The 19,051-nt window shown below is 39.9% G+C and overlaps 1 protein-coding gene across 1 annotated transcript in view; it reads left to right on the top strand.

Annotated features, from left to right (window-relative positions):
- The first annotated feature begins 5,385 nt into the window (after positions 1-5,385).
- The window catches only part of myo10 (myosin X), a 129,889-nt gene continuing 116,223 nt past the window's right edge, over positions 5,386-19,051 (top strand). Inside the window, exon 1 of the mRNA XM_055014180.1 lies at positions 5,386-5,527. Coding sequence (XP_054870155.1) covers positions 5,507-5,527 — 21 coding nt within the window. The 5' untranslated portion in view covers positions 5,386-5,506. The remainder of the gene's footprint in view (positions 5,528-19,051) is intronic.

Here is a 19,051-nt window from a genome sequence, read left to right as displayed (position 1 = left end):
CCAGTCTGTCACAGGGCTACATACAGAGACAAACAATCACTCTCACATTCACACCTACGGGCAATTTAGAATGATCAATTAACCTCAGCATATTTTTGGACTGTGGGAGGAAGCCGGAGTACCCGGAGAAAACCCACGCATGCACAGGGAGAACATGCAAACTCCATGCAGAAAGATCCCGGGAAAGCCGGGACGCGAACCAGGGATCTTCTAGCTGCAAGGTGAACATGCTAACCACTACACCACTGTGCAGCCCGCCACCAAACCCAATACCTAAAATATAAATGAAAAACTTTTAGGACCATTTGGTTTAGTTTAGTTTAGTTTAGTTTAGTTTAGTTTAGTTTAGTTTAGTTTAGTTTAGTTTAGTTTAGTTTAGTTTAGTTTAGTTTAGTTTAGTTTAGTTTAGTTTAGTTTAGTTTAGAGGATATTTAGTTTAGTAAAGTTAGTTCTAGGTTGGTTAAGGTACAGATGTGAATGGTTTAGTTTTTGTTCCTTGTCTTCCTTCAGTCTGTCCAGCTGTTCTCTTCTATCTTGTGAGTCTCTAGAAGCTGTTGTCTTCACATGATTCTCTCGGAATCAGGAGAACCTCGAGGAACTCTGGCAATAATCAAGAAACGCTAGAACTTCACAGGTAGTCAACATATTATACTGATGAATAAATGAACATATTGAAATGAATCAGACCCCTATCTGCCACCAACATGTTGGACTGGGTTTGTTGTCGACGTTCCAGCGGCTCTGGAGGGTTCCCATGGTGAGAAAACGTCCAGCAGGAAGTATGTGGGGATTAAGTGGAGGTCAGTTTGTTCTGGAAGACGCAGCAACCCGACCTCTGCTGATAAATCCCGTTCGCTCGGAGATGATCCCGCTGCCTCTGAACTACCAGTGACCCTTTTAAACCGTCAGCTCTCTCTGTTTCCCAACATGTAGCGCTAAACCCGACAGCGCTAAGCAGATACCAGCAACAAGACCGCACAAGCCTGTTTATCTCAGAGGGTTAGTTCCTGTGGAGTAGACCGTCAAAACTCACTGCTGACGACGGCGTCGAGGCATGAGGCAGATATGTGCCAAGATTCACACTTTAGAAAGTCAATCAATCCAGAGTTTGACTAGTTTCAGTATTCATGCCCTTTAAAATGACCATTTCAACAATATTACACCCAGTTGGTACTAAAAGTCAACAGTGCAGTGAATGTGTCTCAGTGATTGTAGGATAAAGACTCCTGTAAATGGAAAGTCCAGTCTCTGGTGGATCAGTCCTCCTGGATAGAACGACGCCATGAAGACTAAAGAACACTCCAAGAAACTCTGAGAAAAGGTTGTTGAGAAGCATCAGTCAAGACGATAGAAGAACATTTCCAAGTTCCTGAACATCTCTTGGAGTCCAGTTAAATCCATCATGGAGAAATGGTCAGAAGATGGAACATGAATAAATCTGACTAGAGCAGGACGTCCTCAAGAACTGACACCGAGAAGAAAGAGACTAGTGAGGGAGGCCACCAAGACACCTATGACTCCTCTGAAGGAGTTCCAGTCTCAGACTGTTCATCCAACAACTGTTGTCTGTTCTTCACCAGTCAAAGCTTTATGGAGACAAATAGAAAGAGTCTGATGGAAAAAAACTCAAATTAAATCTGGACTAGAGTTCACCAGAAGACATGTGGAGACTCTGAAGACACCTGGAAGAAGGTTCTTTGGTCTGAGGAGACCAGGATGGAATTTTTTGACCATCAGACTAAATGATATGTTTGATGGACACCAAACACTGAACTTTATCACAAACACAACATCCCCAGGGTGAATCATGGAGGTGGCAGCATAATGATGTGCGCATGGTGGTGGCAGCATCATGATATAAAGCACAGTGGTGGCAGCATCATGATGTTCCTCAGCAGCAGGTCCTGGAAGGCTTGTAAAGGTAGATGGTAAATGGAATCCTGGAGGAGAACCTGATGCATCTGAAGAAAACTGAGACTTGGAAAAGATCAGTTTCCATCCAGATGATGAGTCGAAGCAAACAGACAAAGATCCTCAGAGATGGTTTGAAGACAACACGGTGGAAGTTCTGGAGTCCAGACCTCAATCCAACTGAGAATTAGTGGAAAAGACTCTTTACTCGTGATCTCTGAGAAACCTGAAGAAGGAGGTCAAAGTGTCCAGATGTTCTGTTTGTCTAATATCTACAAAAAATGTTTATCTGTGGTGTCCTGTTCATAGTAAACAAGCTGTAAACAGATCCTCAGTTTATACGTCATGTTCTGACCTCCAGTAAACACTCTGATGCTGTTTTACTTCCTGTTTGCGTTCTTCCATTTGCAGCTGAAGAACTTCTGCACCTTTGATTACCTCGTCGGTCTGAGAGGTCTGTCATTGGCCATTAATTAGAGTGAAGAAGCAGCCTGAGGTCAAAAGAAGAAGAAGAAGATGTTTCAAACATCAGAGTTAAGTTCAAAAGGAGCTTTGAAGGTTCAGGATCCAAAAACCACATTAACACTGTTATTTAAGCGCCAGTTACTGAAGATGTTTTCAAAAAGACGAGTCGGCTGCTTCTTCAGTAGATGTTAAAGAACCTTCCAGTAAAAATCCTGTCACGTTTTACCTCGTTAACACATTCATATGGAGATTTTTAGATTCTTAAAGTCACATTATGAGTGAAGTAAATTTAGACCTTCAAAAAACGTGCTGTACCGACGACAATCTCAAAGTTACGGATTTAGACATCAAGGTTTTTGTGTGTAATAAACCAAATAAACCAATCATGTAGGCTTAAAGGGTGGAACTTCCAGTTTTACTGTTTTTAAGAATCTGCTTCTTCAAACTCAATTACTCCTTTATTACAGGAACAAACCTCTAAAACTGTAACAGTGACACGATGAGATGAGTTTTTAAGGGTTAATCAACAGACGGATGGAAAGAGTACGACACATTTCCTTAAGAACACAGGAACTCTGGAACTTTGTGAAGGACTCCTGAACGTGGAGCTGAGGGGGAGGAGGAGGTCTAGATGGAGGGCGGTTTGGTAATTACTGCCAGTCAAGCTTGTCTCCGAGTCCCTGTGATTAGCGAAGGCTAAAGGCTAATCTTACCCACAAATGATGACGCAGCAGAAACGCTTTCCATCTCCACAAGGCCCGTTATTACTATTAACCCCTAGAACCGGAGGAATGCTGGAAATAAGGAAGACATCAGAACTAAAGAGGGTTCTGTTTCTATTAAACTGTGTGTCAAAACAAACTGAGTTGTATTTTCTTCTACTATCAGATAAATATCAGTCTGTAAATGGTTCTTGAGAAAGCTCTCCGGTTCTTCACCAGTTGATAAAACCTCTTTACTTAGGTAATAGTTTCAAATGGTCCTAAAGGTTCCTCATTTTAATTTTAGGTATTCGGTTTGGTGGCAGGTGATAGCATGAAATTAGCATTGCAGCTAACAGTTATTATAGAGGTTCTAACCAGTAAACACAGTAAAACACCAGTAAACCCTCACCTCAATCTAATCTAAAAGCCAGTAGCAGGGGGTGCTACATTAGAGACTGCAGCTTAGATGAGTTTTAAGTAGTTTTGGACAAATTCTACTGAATAAACTCTGAGTCACTTTGAGCACATTTTCATTGACTTTGGAGACATTTGGAGTCATTTTAGACAATTTTTCAACAAGTTAAAGTGCATGAAGACTGCTATGTTCACTCTTACAGCCAACAGCAGAATGTTTGATCAATTTGGACAAATTTTGAATCATTTTGAGCATATTTTCATTGATTTTAGATGAGGTTTGAGTCATTTTGAAAACTGTTTGATTGACTTTGGACACATTTTGAGTCATTTTACAACTTTCTAGGTCCTTTTTGACAAGTTTGAGTGTATGAAGACTGTTGTGTTCACTCTTACAGCCAACAGCCAAACATCTGGTGAACTTAACTTGTGGCTTTAGACTTTAAAAGTCAATTTATACTAATTTTGACTGATTTTAGACAAAGTTTGAGTCTCTGTGAACACTTTTGGATTGATTTTAGATGGGTTTTGAGTCATTTTGGAGAATTTTTTGACCCGTTTTAGTGCATGAAGACTGTTGTGTTCACTCTTACAGCCAACAGTAGAACCTTTTTCATCAATTTTGCATACATTTTAAAAGATTCTGGACAAGATTTGAATCACTGTGAACACATTTTGACAGATTTTAGATGAGTTTTGACTAGTTTTGGATAAATTTTACATCTTTACAACACATTTTCAGTCACTTTGAGCATATTTTCATTGATTTTGGACACATTTTGAATCATTTTGGACAATATTTCAACAAGTTTTAGCACTTGAAGATTGTTGTGTTCACTCTTACAGCCAACAGCAAAACAATTGGTAACTTTGTTGATCAATCTGGATAAATTTTGACTCACTTTAAGCATATTTTCATTGATTTTATCCATTGAATTTTGAGTTTGCAACTTTAAAGGTTAATTTAAATCAGTAATTTATATTTTTTGGTTATAATCCTGCAGCAGTGCATCAGAATAAAGGTTTCTTCTAATATTAAAGGTTAATTTAAACCAATTATTCAGATTTTATTGGTGTAAATCTTGCAGCAGTGCTTCATATAAAGGTTTCTTCTATAAGTTTTCATTAGATGTTTCATTAAAGGTTCACATTTTTGTCTTTGAAATCAAAATGTTTACCAAAGTTGTGGGAAAAAGAAATTGCCAGCCAGTTTCATTAAGTTTCTTGAATTAAAATTTAGATTTAAATCAACTGAGGCAGTAATTAGAGCTTAAATTAAGAACATTATTAAGTTGATGCATCATTACTATGTCAATACAACCCCTTAAAACGATGTTTACAACTTTAAAGCTACATTTTAATCAGTAATTTAGAGTTTTTGGTGTAAATCCTGCAGCAGTGCTTTAGAAAAAAAATGTTTCTTCTCTTATTAAAGGTGAATTTAAAGTAATTATTGAGAGTTTTTGTTTAAAATCCTGCAGCAGTGCTTCAGAATAAAGTTTCTTCTGTTATATTTCCTGACAGCAGGAGGAGTCAGAGCAGCAGGATGATGATGATGATGATGATGATGATGGTGATGATGGTGATGAGGAGGAGGAGGAGCTTCAACATTATTCTCTGCTGGGTCTCAGACTCACTCCGCGTCTCCAAAGTTTCACCGGAGGCTCGTTTCTGCTCCTGGACCGATCCTCTGTTTACCGAATCTAGCGGGGAGGAGATCCAGGACCAGGACGGAGGAGATCCAGGACCAGGACCAGGACGGAGGAGATCCAGGACTTTGGAGCGGCTCCTGGAGAACTTCTGGTTGACTCCTGCTGAAGACAAAGCGTGGATCTCCTGCAGCTGCATGATCCGGAGTCCTGCAGACCCTGAGGAGGATGATGAAGATCCACTGAGGCTCTGGGATTTATCTGAGTTTTTCTCTTTGTTTTCCGGGATTTCACTGGAACAACCCATGAGTCGGACGCGCCGTTTAGACTCAGTAAACCCTGGAGGATTACAGTAAGAGGACCATGGATAACTTCTTCACCGAGGTAAGAACCCAGAAAGCTTCATCTAAGCTCCTGCAGCGACATTTAGGAGGTCCTTCCAGCAGAAATATGAGGATTTAAGCTCCTTAAAGTGCTAAAAAAAAAAAAAAAAAAAAAAAAAAACCTCCAGTCTGAGCTCCAGAAGTGATTAAAATGTGTAAATGAGACACCAGGAGCAGCAGAACCTCAGTTCTCTAAGTCCACCTCCAAGACCAGAACATGGAGGTGGACCTCCAGTCCCTGAGGAACTCTGGTATTTCCGCACCTCTTTTCTGGTTTCCTCCAAGAAAAAAAACTAAGTCTTGTAAAGTTATTAATAGAAGTCTGAGTCCCAGAGGACAGAAAAGACTTTATTTATGTCCCTGCTGGATTTAGGAGTCTTCACCAGGTTCTAGTCTCCTAAGTGCTCATTTTGAAGTTCAAATTTACACTAATTTTATTGATTTTTACTAAAAAAAGCTTCATGCACAAGACAAATGTCCACATGTTTAACAGAAGTGCAGAATATGGATTTAAAGCTGAAAAATCTGCTGTTTTTGCAGGTTTTTTGGGACAAAAATGCTTCGTTTTGTCTTAATAGTGCATTAAATGCAACAAAAGACAGACATAAATGGTGATATTTGTAGGACATTTGGATTTTTATGGGTTTTTTTTTTTGGTCTTTTGTGACCCGAAAATAAAAGTCTTTACAGAAATGTCCACATATATGTCGAAAATGTGGATTTAAAGCTGAAAAATCAGCTGTTTTTGGAGTTTTCAGGCCAAAATCATGAACTTTGTCTTGTTTCATCTCAGATTATAAGGTTAGATTCAACTTTATTGTCATTGCACTGAATAAAAGTACAAAAAAGTGCAAAGTTTGGTTATGGTGCAGTTCTTGTACTGCATAAACAGTAAGTTCATATCGATAATAGCTGCAGTAGCTTCTTGTTCATTTGGATTTTTCTGCTTTTTTTTGGTCTTTGTTGGCTGTAAATGAAATATCTTTGTGTTCTGGGCTGTTGGTTAGACATTTGAAGGTTTGTTTTTACAGAAACATCCACATTTGTTTAAAACAAGTCCAGAATGTGGATTTAAAGCTGAAAAATCTGGTGTTTTTGGAGTGTTTTGGGGCAAAAATACTCTATTTTGTCTTGTTTTGTCTGATTGTTTTTGATCAGGTTCAACTTTGCCCTAATTTCATGGAGTAAAAGTACAAAAACAGTGATATGCAGTGCAAAAGAAGCAGTAAAAGTACCTTAAATACAGTGTTTTACTGCATAAACAGTAAGTTTATATTGATAATAGCTGCAGATAATAAAAGACAGAAATAACTGGTGATATATGCAGGATATTTGGATTTTTCTGCCTTTTTGGTCTTTCTGTGGCTGTAAATTAAATATTGTATGTGTGTATAATATGTGTTTTGGGCTGTTGGTCGGACGTTTGGAGGAAGTTTTCAACAACTAGAAGAGTGGTTCAGATGAAGGTCTGTGGTTTTCTCTCTCTGACTGATCTAACTGGTGGAGATCTGCTGATATCTGCAGCTCCTACAGGCGTGTCGCTCGTAGTTTTCTGTAAATCTTTCACTCGCTGTGACTCATCACTGCGATGACGTCGGCCAGGTAACAACACCTGAGTCATCCTCAGAGCTTCCAGGGAAACTTCCCACCGTTGAGAACAGCTTCCTGGTTGGAGGCATTCCTGCCTCCTGATTGGTCGGTTTTCAAACTGTTTGAGAGGTTGAAGGTCGTGAATCTGCAAAACAAACACCGTCGACCTCGAGAGGTTTCCCTCCTCGTCTGGTCAACAACTGGAGGCAAGAACGCTCTCAGAGGTCCTCCTGGTTCTGTCCCCCTGGATCTGTCCTCCTGGTTCTGTCCTCCTGGTTCTGTCCTCATGGTTCTGTCCTCCTGGTTCTGTCCTCATGGTTCTGTCCTCCTGGTTCTGTCCTCCTGGTTCTGTCCCCCTGGATCTGTCCTCATGGTTCTGTCCTCATGGTTCTGTCCTCCTGGATCTGTCCCCCTCGATCTGTCCCCCTGGTTCTGTCCTCATGGTTCTGTCCCCCTGGATCTGTCCCCCCTGGTTCTGTCCTCCTGGTTCTGTCCTCCTGGTTCTGTCCTCATGGTTCTGTCCTCCTGGTTCTGTCCTGCTGGTTCTGTCCCCGTGGATCTGTCCTCCTGGTTCTGTCCTCATGGTTCTGTCCTCCTGGATCTGTCCCCCTTGTTCTGTCCTCCTGGTTCTGTCCTCATGGTTCTGTCCTCATGGTTCTGTCCTCCTGGTTCTGTCCTCCTGGTTCTGTCCTCATGGTTCTGTCCTCCTGGATCTGTCCCCCTCGATCTGTCCCCCTGGTTCTGTCCTCATGGTTCTGTCCCCCTGGATCTGTCCCCCCTGGTTCTGTCCTCCTGGTTCTGTCCTCCTGGTTCTGTCCTCATGGTTCTGTCCTCCTGGTTCTGTCCTGCTGGTTCTGTCCCCCTGGATCTGTCCTCATGGTTCTGTCCTCATGGTTCTGTCCCCCTGGATCTGTCCCCCTTGTTCTGTCCTCCTGGTTCTGTCCTCATGGTTCTGTCCTCATGGTTCTGTCCTCCTGGTTCTGTCCTCCTGGTTCTGTCCTCATGGTTCTGTCCTCCTGGTTCTGTCCTCCTGGTTCTGTCCCCGTGGATCTGTCCTCCTGGTTCTGTCCTCATGGTTCTGTCCTCCTGGATCTGTCCCCCTCGATCTGTCCCCCTGGTTCTGTCCTCATGGTTCTGTCCCCCTGGTTCTGTCCTCCTGGATCTGTCCCCCTCGATCCGTCCCCCTGGTTCTGTCCTCCTGGTTCTGTCCCCCTGGTTCTGTCCTCCTGGTTCTGTCCTCCTGGTTCTGTCCTCATGGTTCTGTCCTCCTGGTTCTGTCCTCCTGGTTCTGTCCTCATGGTTCTGTCCTCCTGGTTCTGTCCTCATGGATCTGTCCCCCTGGTTCTGTCCTCCTGGTTCTGTCCTCATGGTTCTGTCCTCCTGGTTCTGTCCTCCTGGTTCTGTCCTCATGGTTCTGTCCTCCTGGTTCTGTCCTCATGGATCTGTCCTCATGGTTCTGTCCTCCTGGTTCTGTCCTCCTGGTTCTGTCCTCATGGTTCTGTCCTCATGGTTCTGTCCTCCTGGTTCTGTCCTCATGGATCTGTCCTCATGGTTCTGTCCTCCTGGTTCTGTCCTCCTGGTTCTGTCCTCATGGTTCTGTCCTCATGGATCTGTCCTCCTGGTTCTGTCCTCATGGATCTGTCCTCCTGGTTCTGTCCTCCTGGTTCTGTCCTCATGGTTCTGTCCCCCTGGTTCTGTCCTCCTGGTTCTAGCTAAAATGATCTAAAACCGATGAAATAATGAGTTTATTGAATGATTTTTAATAGGTAATTGTTTAAAAATTATCCAAGAACTCTCTTATAATTTGTACATTTTAGGGTTTATTGTCACTTTAATTATGTTTTAATGCAGAAATTGCAGTTCTTTTAAAACATTTTTTGTTTAATCTTGAGTTTTTTCCTGAATTTAGTGCTTTGTTTAGTTTTGTGTATGATCTCAAGCCTTTGTTTTATGTAATGATTTTTCATAATTTATTCTTTAAAAAATCATATAAGATCTTCCTCATAATTCATAAATTTTCCGATTTATTGTTTCTTGTGTTTTGTTTTAATTATTATTTAATTATAATTTTTTTTTTGCTTACTCTCAAGTTTAACCCTGAATTTACCACTTTGTTTAGTTTAGCATAGCACCTCAAATATTTTCTATTATTTTATGATTTTTAAGAGTTTATTCTTTAAAAATCATACCAGAACTCCCTTCTGATTAGTAAATTTTAGGGTTTATTGTTACTTGTTTTTTGATTTAATCCTGGAATTGTAGTTTTTTTGTTTTGTTTTTTTTTTTTTTTTAACATTTTTATTGTTAATCTGGAGTTTAATCCTGAGTTTTGGGCTTTAATCTTTGGGTTTATAAAATGTGTCTTCTTACAGTAAACTTCAGCTAAACTTTCTTGTTGAATCCTGAACTTCAGTTTGAGTTTCTGTTGGTGTTTTAGCTTCGTGTTAACGCTGATAGATAGATTACGCTGCTGTCTGGATGGTTCTCAGGATTAACTTCAGGCTGTTTAGTTTGTGGTAGTTTGAGGTTCAGAGGAAGACTTTACTGAAGTTTAAAGCCAACGACGCGTTCAGTCCAGATAACTTGAGCTCTTTAACGGCTGCAGGAACTCATGCTGACTCAATGAAAGCGTCTCGTTTTTAAACAGCAGCAGCAGAGAAGCAGAATGAAGTGAGGAACGTCGTCCAGCTGCAGCTTCTCGTCTCTAATTACGGAGCTGCAGCCAAAACAGAAACTAAAAATAGAAACACAAACCCAGACGTCTCGAGTCCAACAATCATTTTACATCCTGCACTGGAAAAGATTTTACCGGTTTTTTATAAAATTATTAGTATTTTACAGATTTTTTTGTGTGTAGTGGAAACAGTTTTTAAACGTCACATTGTTTTTTTTCTTGGTTTTCTTTCCACTGTTTTGTTGAGGAGCAGCAGTCAGTTTTAGATTTGATGTTTTTTTTTTTTTTTTTTTTTTTAAAGCTCGCTGTTTCCTGAGTCACACCTGGCCGGTAAAAACCATCTGAAACGGTAAAAGTGTTGGGGAATCACGAGGCAGGTTGTGTTCAGGTGATTGGTCGACGCCTCCAGGCTCCACAGCAGCCTCTGATTGGCTGATATCCGGCTTCGTCTCCTCCAATGAGCAGCGAGCGGCTCGTTGTCGGAGCAGCCGGAGCTGCAGGCGGAGCGTGTTGACACAGTTCAGACGGTTACGGGTTTGTTTTTATTTGAACAGGTAGGCCTCACCTGTCCACCAATCAGACGGCGGCTGGGCCTCAGGTGTGCACGGATCAGTCAGAGTGGATCTATTCAGCAGAACTGAAGGGAGGAAGGACAGCAGCAGTAGAAATGTTGGTTTAGCTGCTCAACATGACTCCAGAAATCATGTTTTCATGACCGCCGTAAATAAACAGCATCAATAAACAAACACAGACTCCGGTTTGATCCATAAATGAGTGGTTTTCATCCATAAATTTCAGTTTTCATCCATAAATGATTGGTTTTAATTGATATATGATTGGTTTTAATTGATATGATTGGTTTTCATCCATAATTGATTGGCTTTAATCCATAAATAATTGGTTTTAATCCAGATGTGATTGGTTTTAATTGATATATGATTGGTTTTCATCCGTAAATTATTGGTTTTCATCCATAATTTTTTCCCCCATAAATAATTGCCTTTCATCCATAACTGATTGGCTTTAATCCATAAATAATTGGTTTTAATCCAGATATGATTGATTTTAATTGATATGAGTGTTTTTTATCCATAAATTATTGGTTTTAGTCCATAAATGATTGGTTTTAATCAAAAAATGATTGGTTTTAATCCATAAATAATTGGTTTTCATCCCAAATTTCAAATTTTAAGAGTGACTTTAGCTGACAATTTGTTGTTTTACAAAATGTTTTGTTGATGAACTTCATACCAATACCCGTGAAGCATTCAGGGAACTTTGGTAAATTGCACCGTCAATCAGTAGACATGAGACATTCAGGGAACTTTGGTAAATTGTAGCGTCTACCAACAGACAAGAGATATTTGTATTACATGTGATATTTCCTCATTTAAACCCTGTAAACTGATCCGTTGGGTCAGAACTTCCTGGTTCCACATGTTGTTGGGATCTCCTGGTGTATAGACGTCTGGTTTCTCTTCACTGTGCTGCTTTAAGACGAAGCCTGGAAGACAAACGAGCAGAAAACACGACGTCTGGACTCTTTCATGCTTCCAGAACAAGCTGCACCCGTTAACCTGGCTTTCCTGAATTCCAAACTTGCAGATCTTTTTATTCCCTCTTTCTTCCTTCTGCTGCCTGCGTTTCTCATCAGGACCGTAAAGAGGAACACTAATACTCTCACCACAACAGACCGTTTGAAACTGTCGCAGAGTTCCTCCTCCTCCTCTTTCCTCCTGCTGAAACTCGACACCTGAGAGGAATCCGACCGACTCTCTAATCCTAAACACAACTTAGTCTGTAGTCAACATGGGAGCTCAGAGTTTAGTTTATTAGAAAGCAGGTTTGTGGAGAATAAAGGAAAAAACCAACCTGCATGTAGAAAAGCTTTAAACTTGTCGTTTGTGTTGAAAAACCAAAACTGTAGAATGGTCTGACTGCGCCTCGTCTTTATTTGGTCGTCTGAACTCAGGATGCAGCGAAATCCTGCAAACTTTGGTGAAGTGTAGCATCTGCCAATAGATGTGAGACATTTAGGGAACATTGGTAAATTGTAGCGTCTGCCAATAGATGTGAGACATTTAGGGAACATTGGTAAATTGTAGCGTCTGCCAATAGATATGAGACATTCAGGGAACTTTGGTAAATTGTAGAGTCTGCCAATTGATGTGAGACATTCAGGGAACTTTGGTAAATTGTAACTTCTACCAACACACATGAGACATTCAGGGAACTTTGGTGAATTGTAGCGTCTGCCTATAGGTGTAAGACATTTAGGGAACATTGGTAAATTGTAGCATCTGCCAATAGATGTGAGACATTCAGGGAACTTTGGTAAATTGTAGCGTCTATGAATACTACCAATAGATGTGAGATATTCATGGAACTTTGGTGAATTGTAGCATCTATGAATACTACCAATAGACATGAGACATTTAGAGAACCTTGGTGAATTGTAGCGTCTAGCAATACAAGTGAGACATTCAGGGAACTTTGGTGAATTGTGCGTCTACCAATACAGGTGAGGCATTTAGGGAACTTTGATAAATTGCGGCATCTACGAATACTACCAATAGGTGTGACACATTCAGGGAACTTTGGTGAATTGGAACGTCTACCAATAGACATGAGACATTCAGGGAACTTTGGTGAATTATAGCATCTGCCAATAGACATGAAGCATTCAGGAAACTTTGGTAAATTGTAATGTTTCCCTAAGCTTCCTGTGTCTAAACCGATTGTTACGTCTGGAACCAGAAACTCTCTCTTCCAGCCGGTTTCTCGTTTCTTACGTCATCTTTAACGTCTCGTGAAAACTGAACTCTTTTTCAAACGTCTCCTCGTCTAGCAGGCAGTGGTCTGGACCCCATCCAGAACCTGGAACTGGTTTTTCTGCTTTCAGAGGAGAAAGTGTGAGAATGAAGCAGGTCCAGACAGGAAACGGTTCAATAAGCTGCAGAAACAGGTTTTTAAACTTCTAAAGACGAGCCAGGTGATTAATGAGACACTTTCTGGACAAACTGCAGGAAACTAAGAGCTCTGTGTGTTTTCATGTTTTTATTTCTGTCACATTTTCAGCAACATTTAAAAATGAGCTTCAGAAAATAACGCAGTAAGTTTCTAAAGAAGTTCCTGTGGTTCCAAAATATTAGTGAAATCAAATTCATTTTAGTTCAGGTTCCACATTCAGTCCAGTTTGATCTCCAGCGACCAGTAAAATCACAGCATAATAACCTATAAATAACCACAACTCCTAATGGTTCATTTAATGAATTATCTTTTTACTAAACATCATGAAACTGAAATTTACGAAGAAAAATAAATTCAGTTTCATCAGCATTCAGCCTCAGTTCATCATTTCCACATTACAACTTCCAGATCACAGAGTGTCGACAAAGGAACACAACATTTAGTCATCTGGAACTGAACCATAGAGGATTTACTGGAGGATCAAAACGACAAAAGTTAGACAAAAAAAAAGACAACAAAACAACAAAAACAAGACAAAATATTACAAAAATGAGACACAAAACTACAAAAAATGAGACAAAAGACATGAAAACAAAAAAGAGACAAAGTTACATATGACAAAGAAATGGACAAACGACAAAAATGAGACAAAAAATGAGAAAATCTGTAATTCCAGCATAAAGCTGTTTAAAATGACACTAAATAAACTCATTATTTTACAGATGTTTGCTCTTATCTTCATCCTTTTTTCACTATTCTACGGTTTTTAATGAGTTTTTTGACACTTTTGCCGCCACATTTTCTATCTTTTTGCTTTGTACTTTTCATTTACATCACATTGTTCAGACTTTTTAAAAAGTTTTCAGCCCCTGTTCATAGAACAGAGAACCAAACACCAGTTTTTATCACATTTATGACTTATTTATTTAACACAGACACTTTTTTAATGCAATGAGTCTGGTTCTTCATATTTCATGTCTTATGATGTGTTCTGTCTTTTTATTTCTCTCCTGCTGTGCAGAGTTCAGATGACAGTGAAGCTGGTTTGACTGAAACACTTTGTCTATATGCAAAACTTGTAATCGTCCTGATTTATCTCATGAGGCGCCGACGTGGCCGAGTTTCAACCTTCTGAAGGATTAATTCTTCCAGATAAGACGTTTGTGACCTTCTAAAAATGCTCCACATCGCCGTCCTTCAGGTTTTTCTGCTCCTTGACTCAGTTTTTGTGGGTTAATCCGTGATTTAGATGCCTTTTGTTTGCAGGTTTGTGTTTTGAGGATTATTTTTCCAGGATCAGCGTTAAACTTGTCTATATTTGTTGTCATTTTAATTTCATAAAGTGTTCAAGCTCCTTAAGCAGACACAGATTTCATTTCCAGGGTTGTTTTTGTCCCCATTTTTTAATGAAATGTGCAGAAAATTAAATTTTGATCTGAGCGACATGGAAATGGACAGTTTGGCTGTAAAAAAAAATCTGGTAAAAAAATGATATATATAACTGACTAATTTAACAAGACAGGAAAGATCTGTAAAATAACAGTTAAAAAAATTTTTAAAAAAAGCATAATATCCACAATTTTTATTAAATTTTAATTTATGGTCAATCATTACAAAAGGACAAAATACTACAAATACAGGTATTTAATATCGATATTTAAATTTTTTAAATTTTTTTCATTATAGTTTTTAAGATTTTGTGTTTTTTTACACTTTACATATAAATTGTTTTTATATATATATATATATATATATATATATATATATATATGGTATGTAAAATAATCTAGAATTAAATAATAAGTCTTTTGTTGATTTAAATACAGTAAAAATGTTATTATTTTATTGCGTATATGTAGATAGAAATATATGAAAAATAAACATAAAACCAAATAAATTTTTGTAAAAATAGTTTTGCCCTTTTTTCAACATATAAATGATTGCTTTTTCCCTGTAATTTTTACAAATCATTATCTGTAATCTTAAAAACAAAAAACAGACTTGCAGTGTTCATGCAGTTAAAGTCAAAAAATGAGTCAATTCGACTTTAATGTGCAGATTTCATTAAACTGCCAAACTTGACAGTAAATCAGGACTAAAATATTGTAGATTTTAATTAAATTTTAACTCTGGTGACTGTAACTGAAGCTTTAGTCGACAAAACACACGTTCAATCAAGTTCAATAAATTTCATTTATTTAATCGGTTGAATTATCTCCTTACAAAGATTTCCATTGACGAGGAACAGAACTTGTCTTTGTTTCGGCTTGAAAGCTGCAGATGTTCGCTTCATGTGACTTCTGGAAAATCTGCCTTAAAATCCTTTTTGTTCAGAGAACGGATGAAAGAGAAAACATCAGCAGCAGGCAGTAGATCTGTTTGTTGTCTCTGCTCCGTCAGTAAATCTTCCTCTTCCTCTTCGCTGTTTCTTCACCTTCGTCCTCCTCGGACTCTCCGTTAAGTCTGGACTTCCGGGTCTGAACATTCCTCTGGATCCCGGCGCTTCCTAAACGCTCGCTCGCTCCAACTTCTCCACGTGTGATTCCATCTGTGCATCGAAACACAGAAATAGAACTCCACAAATCAAACTCACACAGTGAATAAAACACCAACATGTAGCTTAAACAGCAGCTAATAAACCCCAGAATTTTTTTTAAAATCCAAAACACCCTCAGGTAATGTAGAAGAACTGGAATTTAATGCAACAATCCTAGTTTAGGAGAAATCCAGTCCTTTACAGATTCTACTTAAAGAGCCAAACTGTTGTTTCGGTGGCTGCATCATGATATGAAGCACGGTGGTGGCAGCATCATGACATGAAGCATGGTGGTGGCAGCATCATGATGTGAAGCATGGTGGTGGCAGCATAATGACATGAAGCATGGTGGTGGCAGCATCATGATGTGAAGCATGGTGGTGGCAGCATCATGATGTGAAGCATGGTGGTGGCAGCATAATGACATGAAGCATGGTGGTGGCAGCATCATGATGTGAAGCATGGTGGTGGCAGCATCATGGTGTGAAGCATGGTGGTGGCAGCATCATGATGTGAAGCATGGAGGTGGCAGCATCATGATGTGAAGCATGGTGGTGGCAGCATCATGGTGTGAAGCATGGTGGTGGCAGCATCATGATGTGAAGCATGGTGGTGGCAGCATCATGATGTGAAGCATGGTGGTGGCAGCATCATGGTGTGAAGCATGGTGGTGGCAGCATCATGATGTGAAGCATGGTGGTGGCAGCATCATGGTGTGAAGCATGGTGGTGGCAGCATCATGATGTGAAGCATGGAGGTGGCAGCATCATGATGTGAAGCATGGAGGTGGCAGCATCATGATGTGAAGCATGGAGGTGGCAGCATCATGATGTGAAGCATGGAGGTGGCAGCATCATGATGTGAAGCATGGAGGTGGCAGCATCATGATGTGAAGCATGGTGGTGGCAGCATCATGATGTGAAGCATGGTGGTGGCAGCATCATGATGTGTAGCATGGAGGTGGCAGCATCATGATGTGAAGCATGGTGGTGGCAGCATCATGATGTGAAGCATGGAGGTGGCAGCATCATGATGTGAAGCACGGTGGTGGCAGCATCATGATGTGAAGCACGGTGGTGGCAGCATCATGATGTGAAGCACGGTGGTGGCAGCATCATGATGTGAAGCACGGTGGTGGCAGCATCATGATGTGAAGCATGGAGGTGGCAGCATCATGATGTGAAGCATGGAGGTGGCAGCATCATGATGTGAAGCACGGTGGTGGCAGCATCATGATGTGAAGCATGGTGGTGGCAGCATCATGATGTGAAGCATGGTGGTGGCAGCATCATGATATGAAGCATGGTGGAGGCAGCATCATTAAGAGACCAAACAATCAAATTAATCCAGAAAATAATTGATAGATTAATCATTGATATAAATAGTTTCAGTTACAACCCAAAAAAAATGCGACATCTTGACGTTGTTTGTTTCTTCTTTTAGCTGTTTTCTGTCATGGAACACAGAAAATTGCTGTAATGTTGGTAAATATTTGCTATTTTTACTTAATAATTGACCTACATTTTCAGTTGTATCTATAAACAATAAAAGTAGAACAACAAATAAAGTCTGGCTTCAGGACAGACGACGGGTTTCAGCTGTTTATACACCTGTTAGCCAAACACTGACTAAACCAGCGTCTAATCGTCACGGTGAGGCCGTTTTGTCGTTTAATTTACGATTCGCTTGTACCTGCAGGCGGTTTACTCTCGTCATGAACACACCTGGCCTACAGACATCACCTGTCTGATAAACTGCTGCAGGAAGGAAACGATTCTCCCTTTTTACCACCTCGTTCTGCTGAAGGGCCAAACCAATCGGCCTGAAGGCAACCAAGTCCGAAGAGACAGGCGTCTGGTCATACGTGTTGTAAAGCTGGAACATGTGTGTTCAGGAGTAGCTGCATGTCTGCAGATGATTTTAAAACATTTTTCTAGCTCAGTACTGGGAAAAAAAAGGAGCAATTTGGAGGTTTAGCTCATCTTTTTTGTATTTTTTTTGATTCAGGGTTTGTAAACAGGCTGAGAACTTCCATGAAAACAGAGAATAGAGCTTTTTAAAGCTGGAATGTGCACAATTATTTGACTAAAAAAAATAATACTGGTTTACTAAGCCAAATATTAATATTTTGTTATCGTTCAACACCAGTTAACTGTTCTGTCTGAGATATTACGCAGTCATGTTTTAAAGTGGGTCAGATCACATCCACTAAAACCTGTATGTTGACCTAGAAAATTGAAATAAAGTTACATATAGGCTTTGTCTTAGTAACATGATAATTCTGGTTTCAAATCACTCATAAATACACAGAGTATATCTTTTCACACAGTGTTTATTCTTATCAGTTAAGCTGGGCTACATTTTAACGTTTTTTTTGCTTTCAGGCACATCAGCTGCTCTGAATTTAAGTTAGATTGGATTAAGTTGGAAGCTTTATTGTCATCAAACGGCAGCAGAACTACAATAATTTGAAGACAGTCATTGCTACTGAAGCATGGTGGTGGCAGTAGCACGTTGTGAAGCACTATGGTGGTGGCATCATGACCTAAGGCATGGTGGTAGCAGCATCATAGTGTAAAGCATGGTGGTAGCAGCATCATAGTGTAAAGCATGGTGGTGGCAGCATCATGATGAAGTACGGTGGCGATAGGATCAGGATGTGAGGCATGGTAGTGGCAGCATCATGACGTAAAGTGAAGCACGGTGGTGGCAGCATCATGGCAGTTGCTACCAAAGCTACACAGAAAAGGTTTTAAATCCAACTTAGAATTTGAGTCTGAACTTTCAAAGTTCTGTTGAAGAATAGTTATGCATCACTTATTTTACATTTTATGTTTTTAAGTACTTTTGAAGTACTTTGTTGGACTCTGCTTTCACTTTGACTCAAAACAGTCTTTTTCAGAGTAAATTCCTATCAAAAAAGCCAAGATAAATTGACAGTGATTCAGTGTTAAAAAGGGAAAGACAGTGAATCCTGAGTATCTGAATCTTAAGGATTGTTTTTTCTTTTTCGTTCTTCTGGACGTCTCTGATGCCTCCAGTTGTGTTTCTGATCAGATCTGAAGAGCAGCAGGTCGGTTATCTGATCCCAGTCTGAGTCCAGTGCAGCTTCCTGCAAACCCCAGAACACAAACACAACATAAACACAACATAAACACAACACCAGCACAGGCAAAGCTTGACCCACTAAAGCAAACATCCATTTCCACTAATTGGCTGCTTCCTGTTGCCTCCTAGCCGTCTCTTCCTTCCACCACTCAGCGCTGCTCCGACTGGTTTTAGTTCGGTCATTAAGGATCCAATGTAATGATTGATTTTTCTGTTCTCGTCAGTTTCACTGCTGGTTCCTGGAGTCCATTAAGAGTTGGTGCAGTTTGAGTAATAAAATATGATGTTCTTTTATGTTGTATTCAGTTGATGTAATGACCAACATTAGTATGGAAACTCAACCCTTCACAATAAAGTTTGCGACTTAAAAAAAAGGTTTAAATCAGGTTTGATCTTGCAAACAGGCTCCTTAAAGTCCTAAAAGTTCTCTGAATTGTAGAAACTTTGAACATCTCACTTTTAATGGCAACACAATAACAAAAGTAAACTAATTTTCTTGCCTTTTCAGTCATCAAACCAGAGTTTACTTGGATAAAGAACTTCTTGTTGTAGCTTCTTCGTCCAGGAACTGGAGCATGAAAGTTGTGGATCATGTTTTAGTCGTGGTTCGGCTTCAGTTCGGTTGATGTTTTCTGGTTCCAGGAGTG

Source organism: Amphiprion ocellaris, chromosome 10 (assembly GCF_022539595.1).
Source record: "Amphiprion ocellaris isolate individual 3 ecotype Okinawa chromosome 10, ASM2253959v1, whole genome shotgun sequence".
NCBI classification, from domain to species: domain Eukaryota; kingdom Metazoa; phylum Chordata; class Actinopteri; family Pomacentridae; genus Amphiprion; species Amphiprion ocellaris.
The sequence above is the reverse complement of the archived record's forward strand: the minus strand, read 5'-3'. Positions and strand labels throughout refer to the sequence as shown.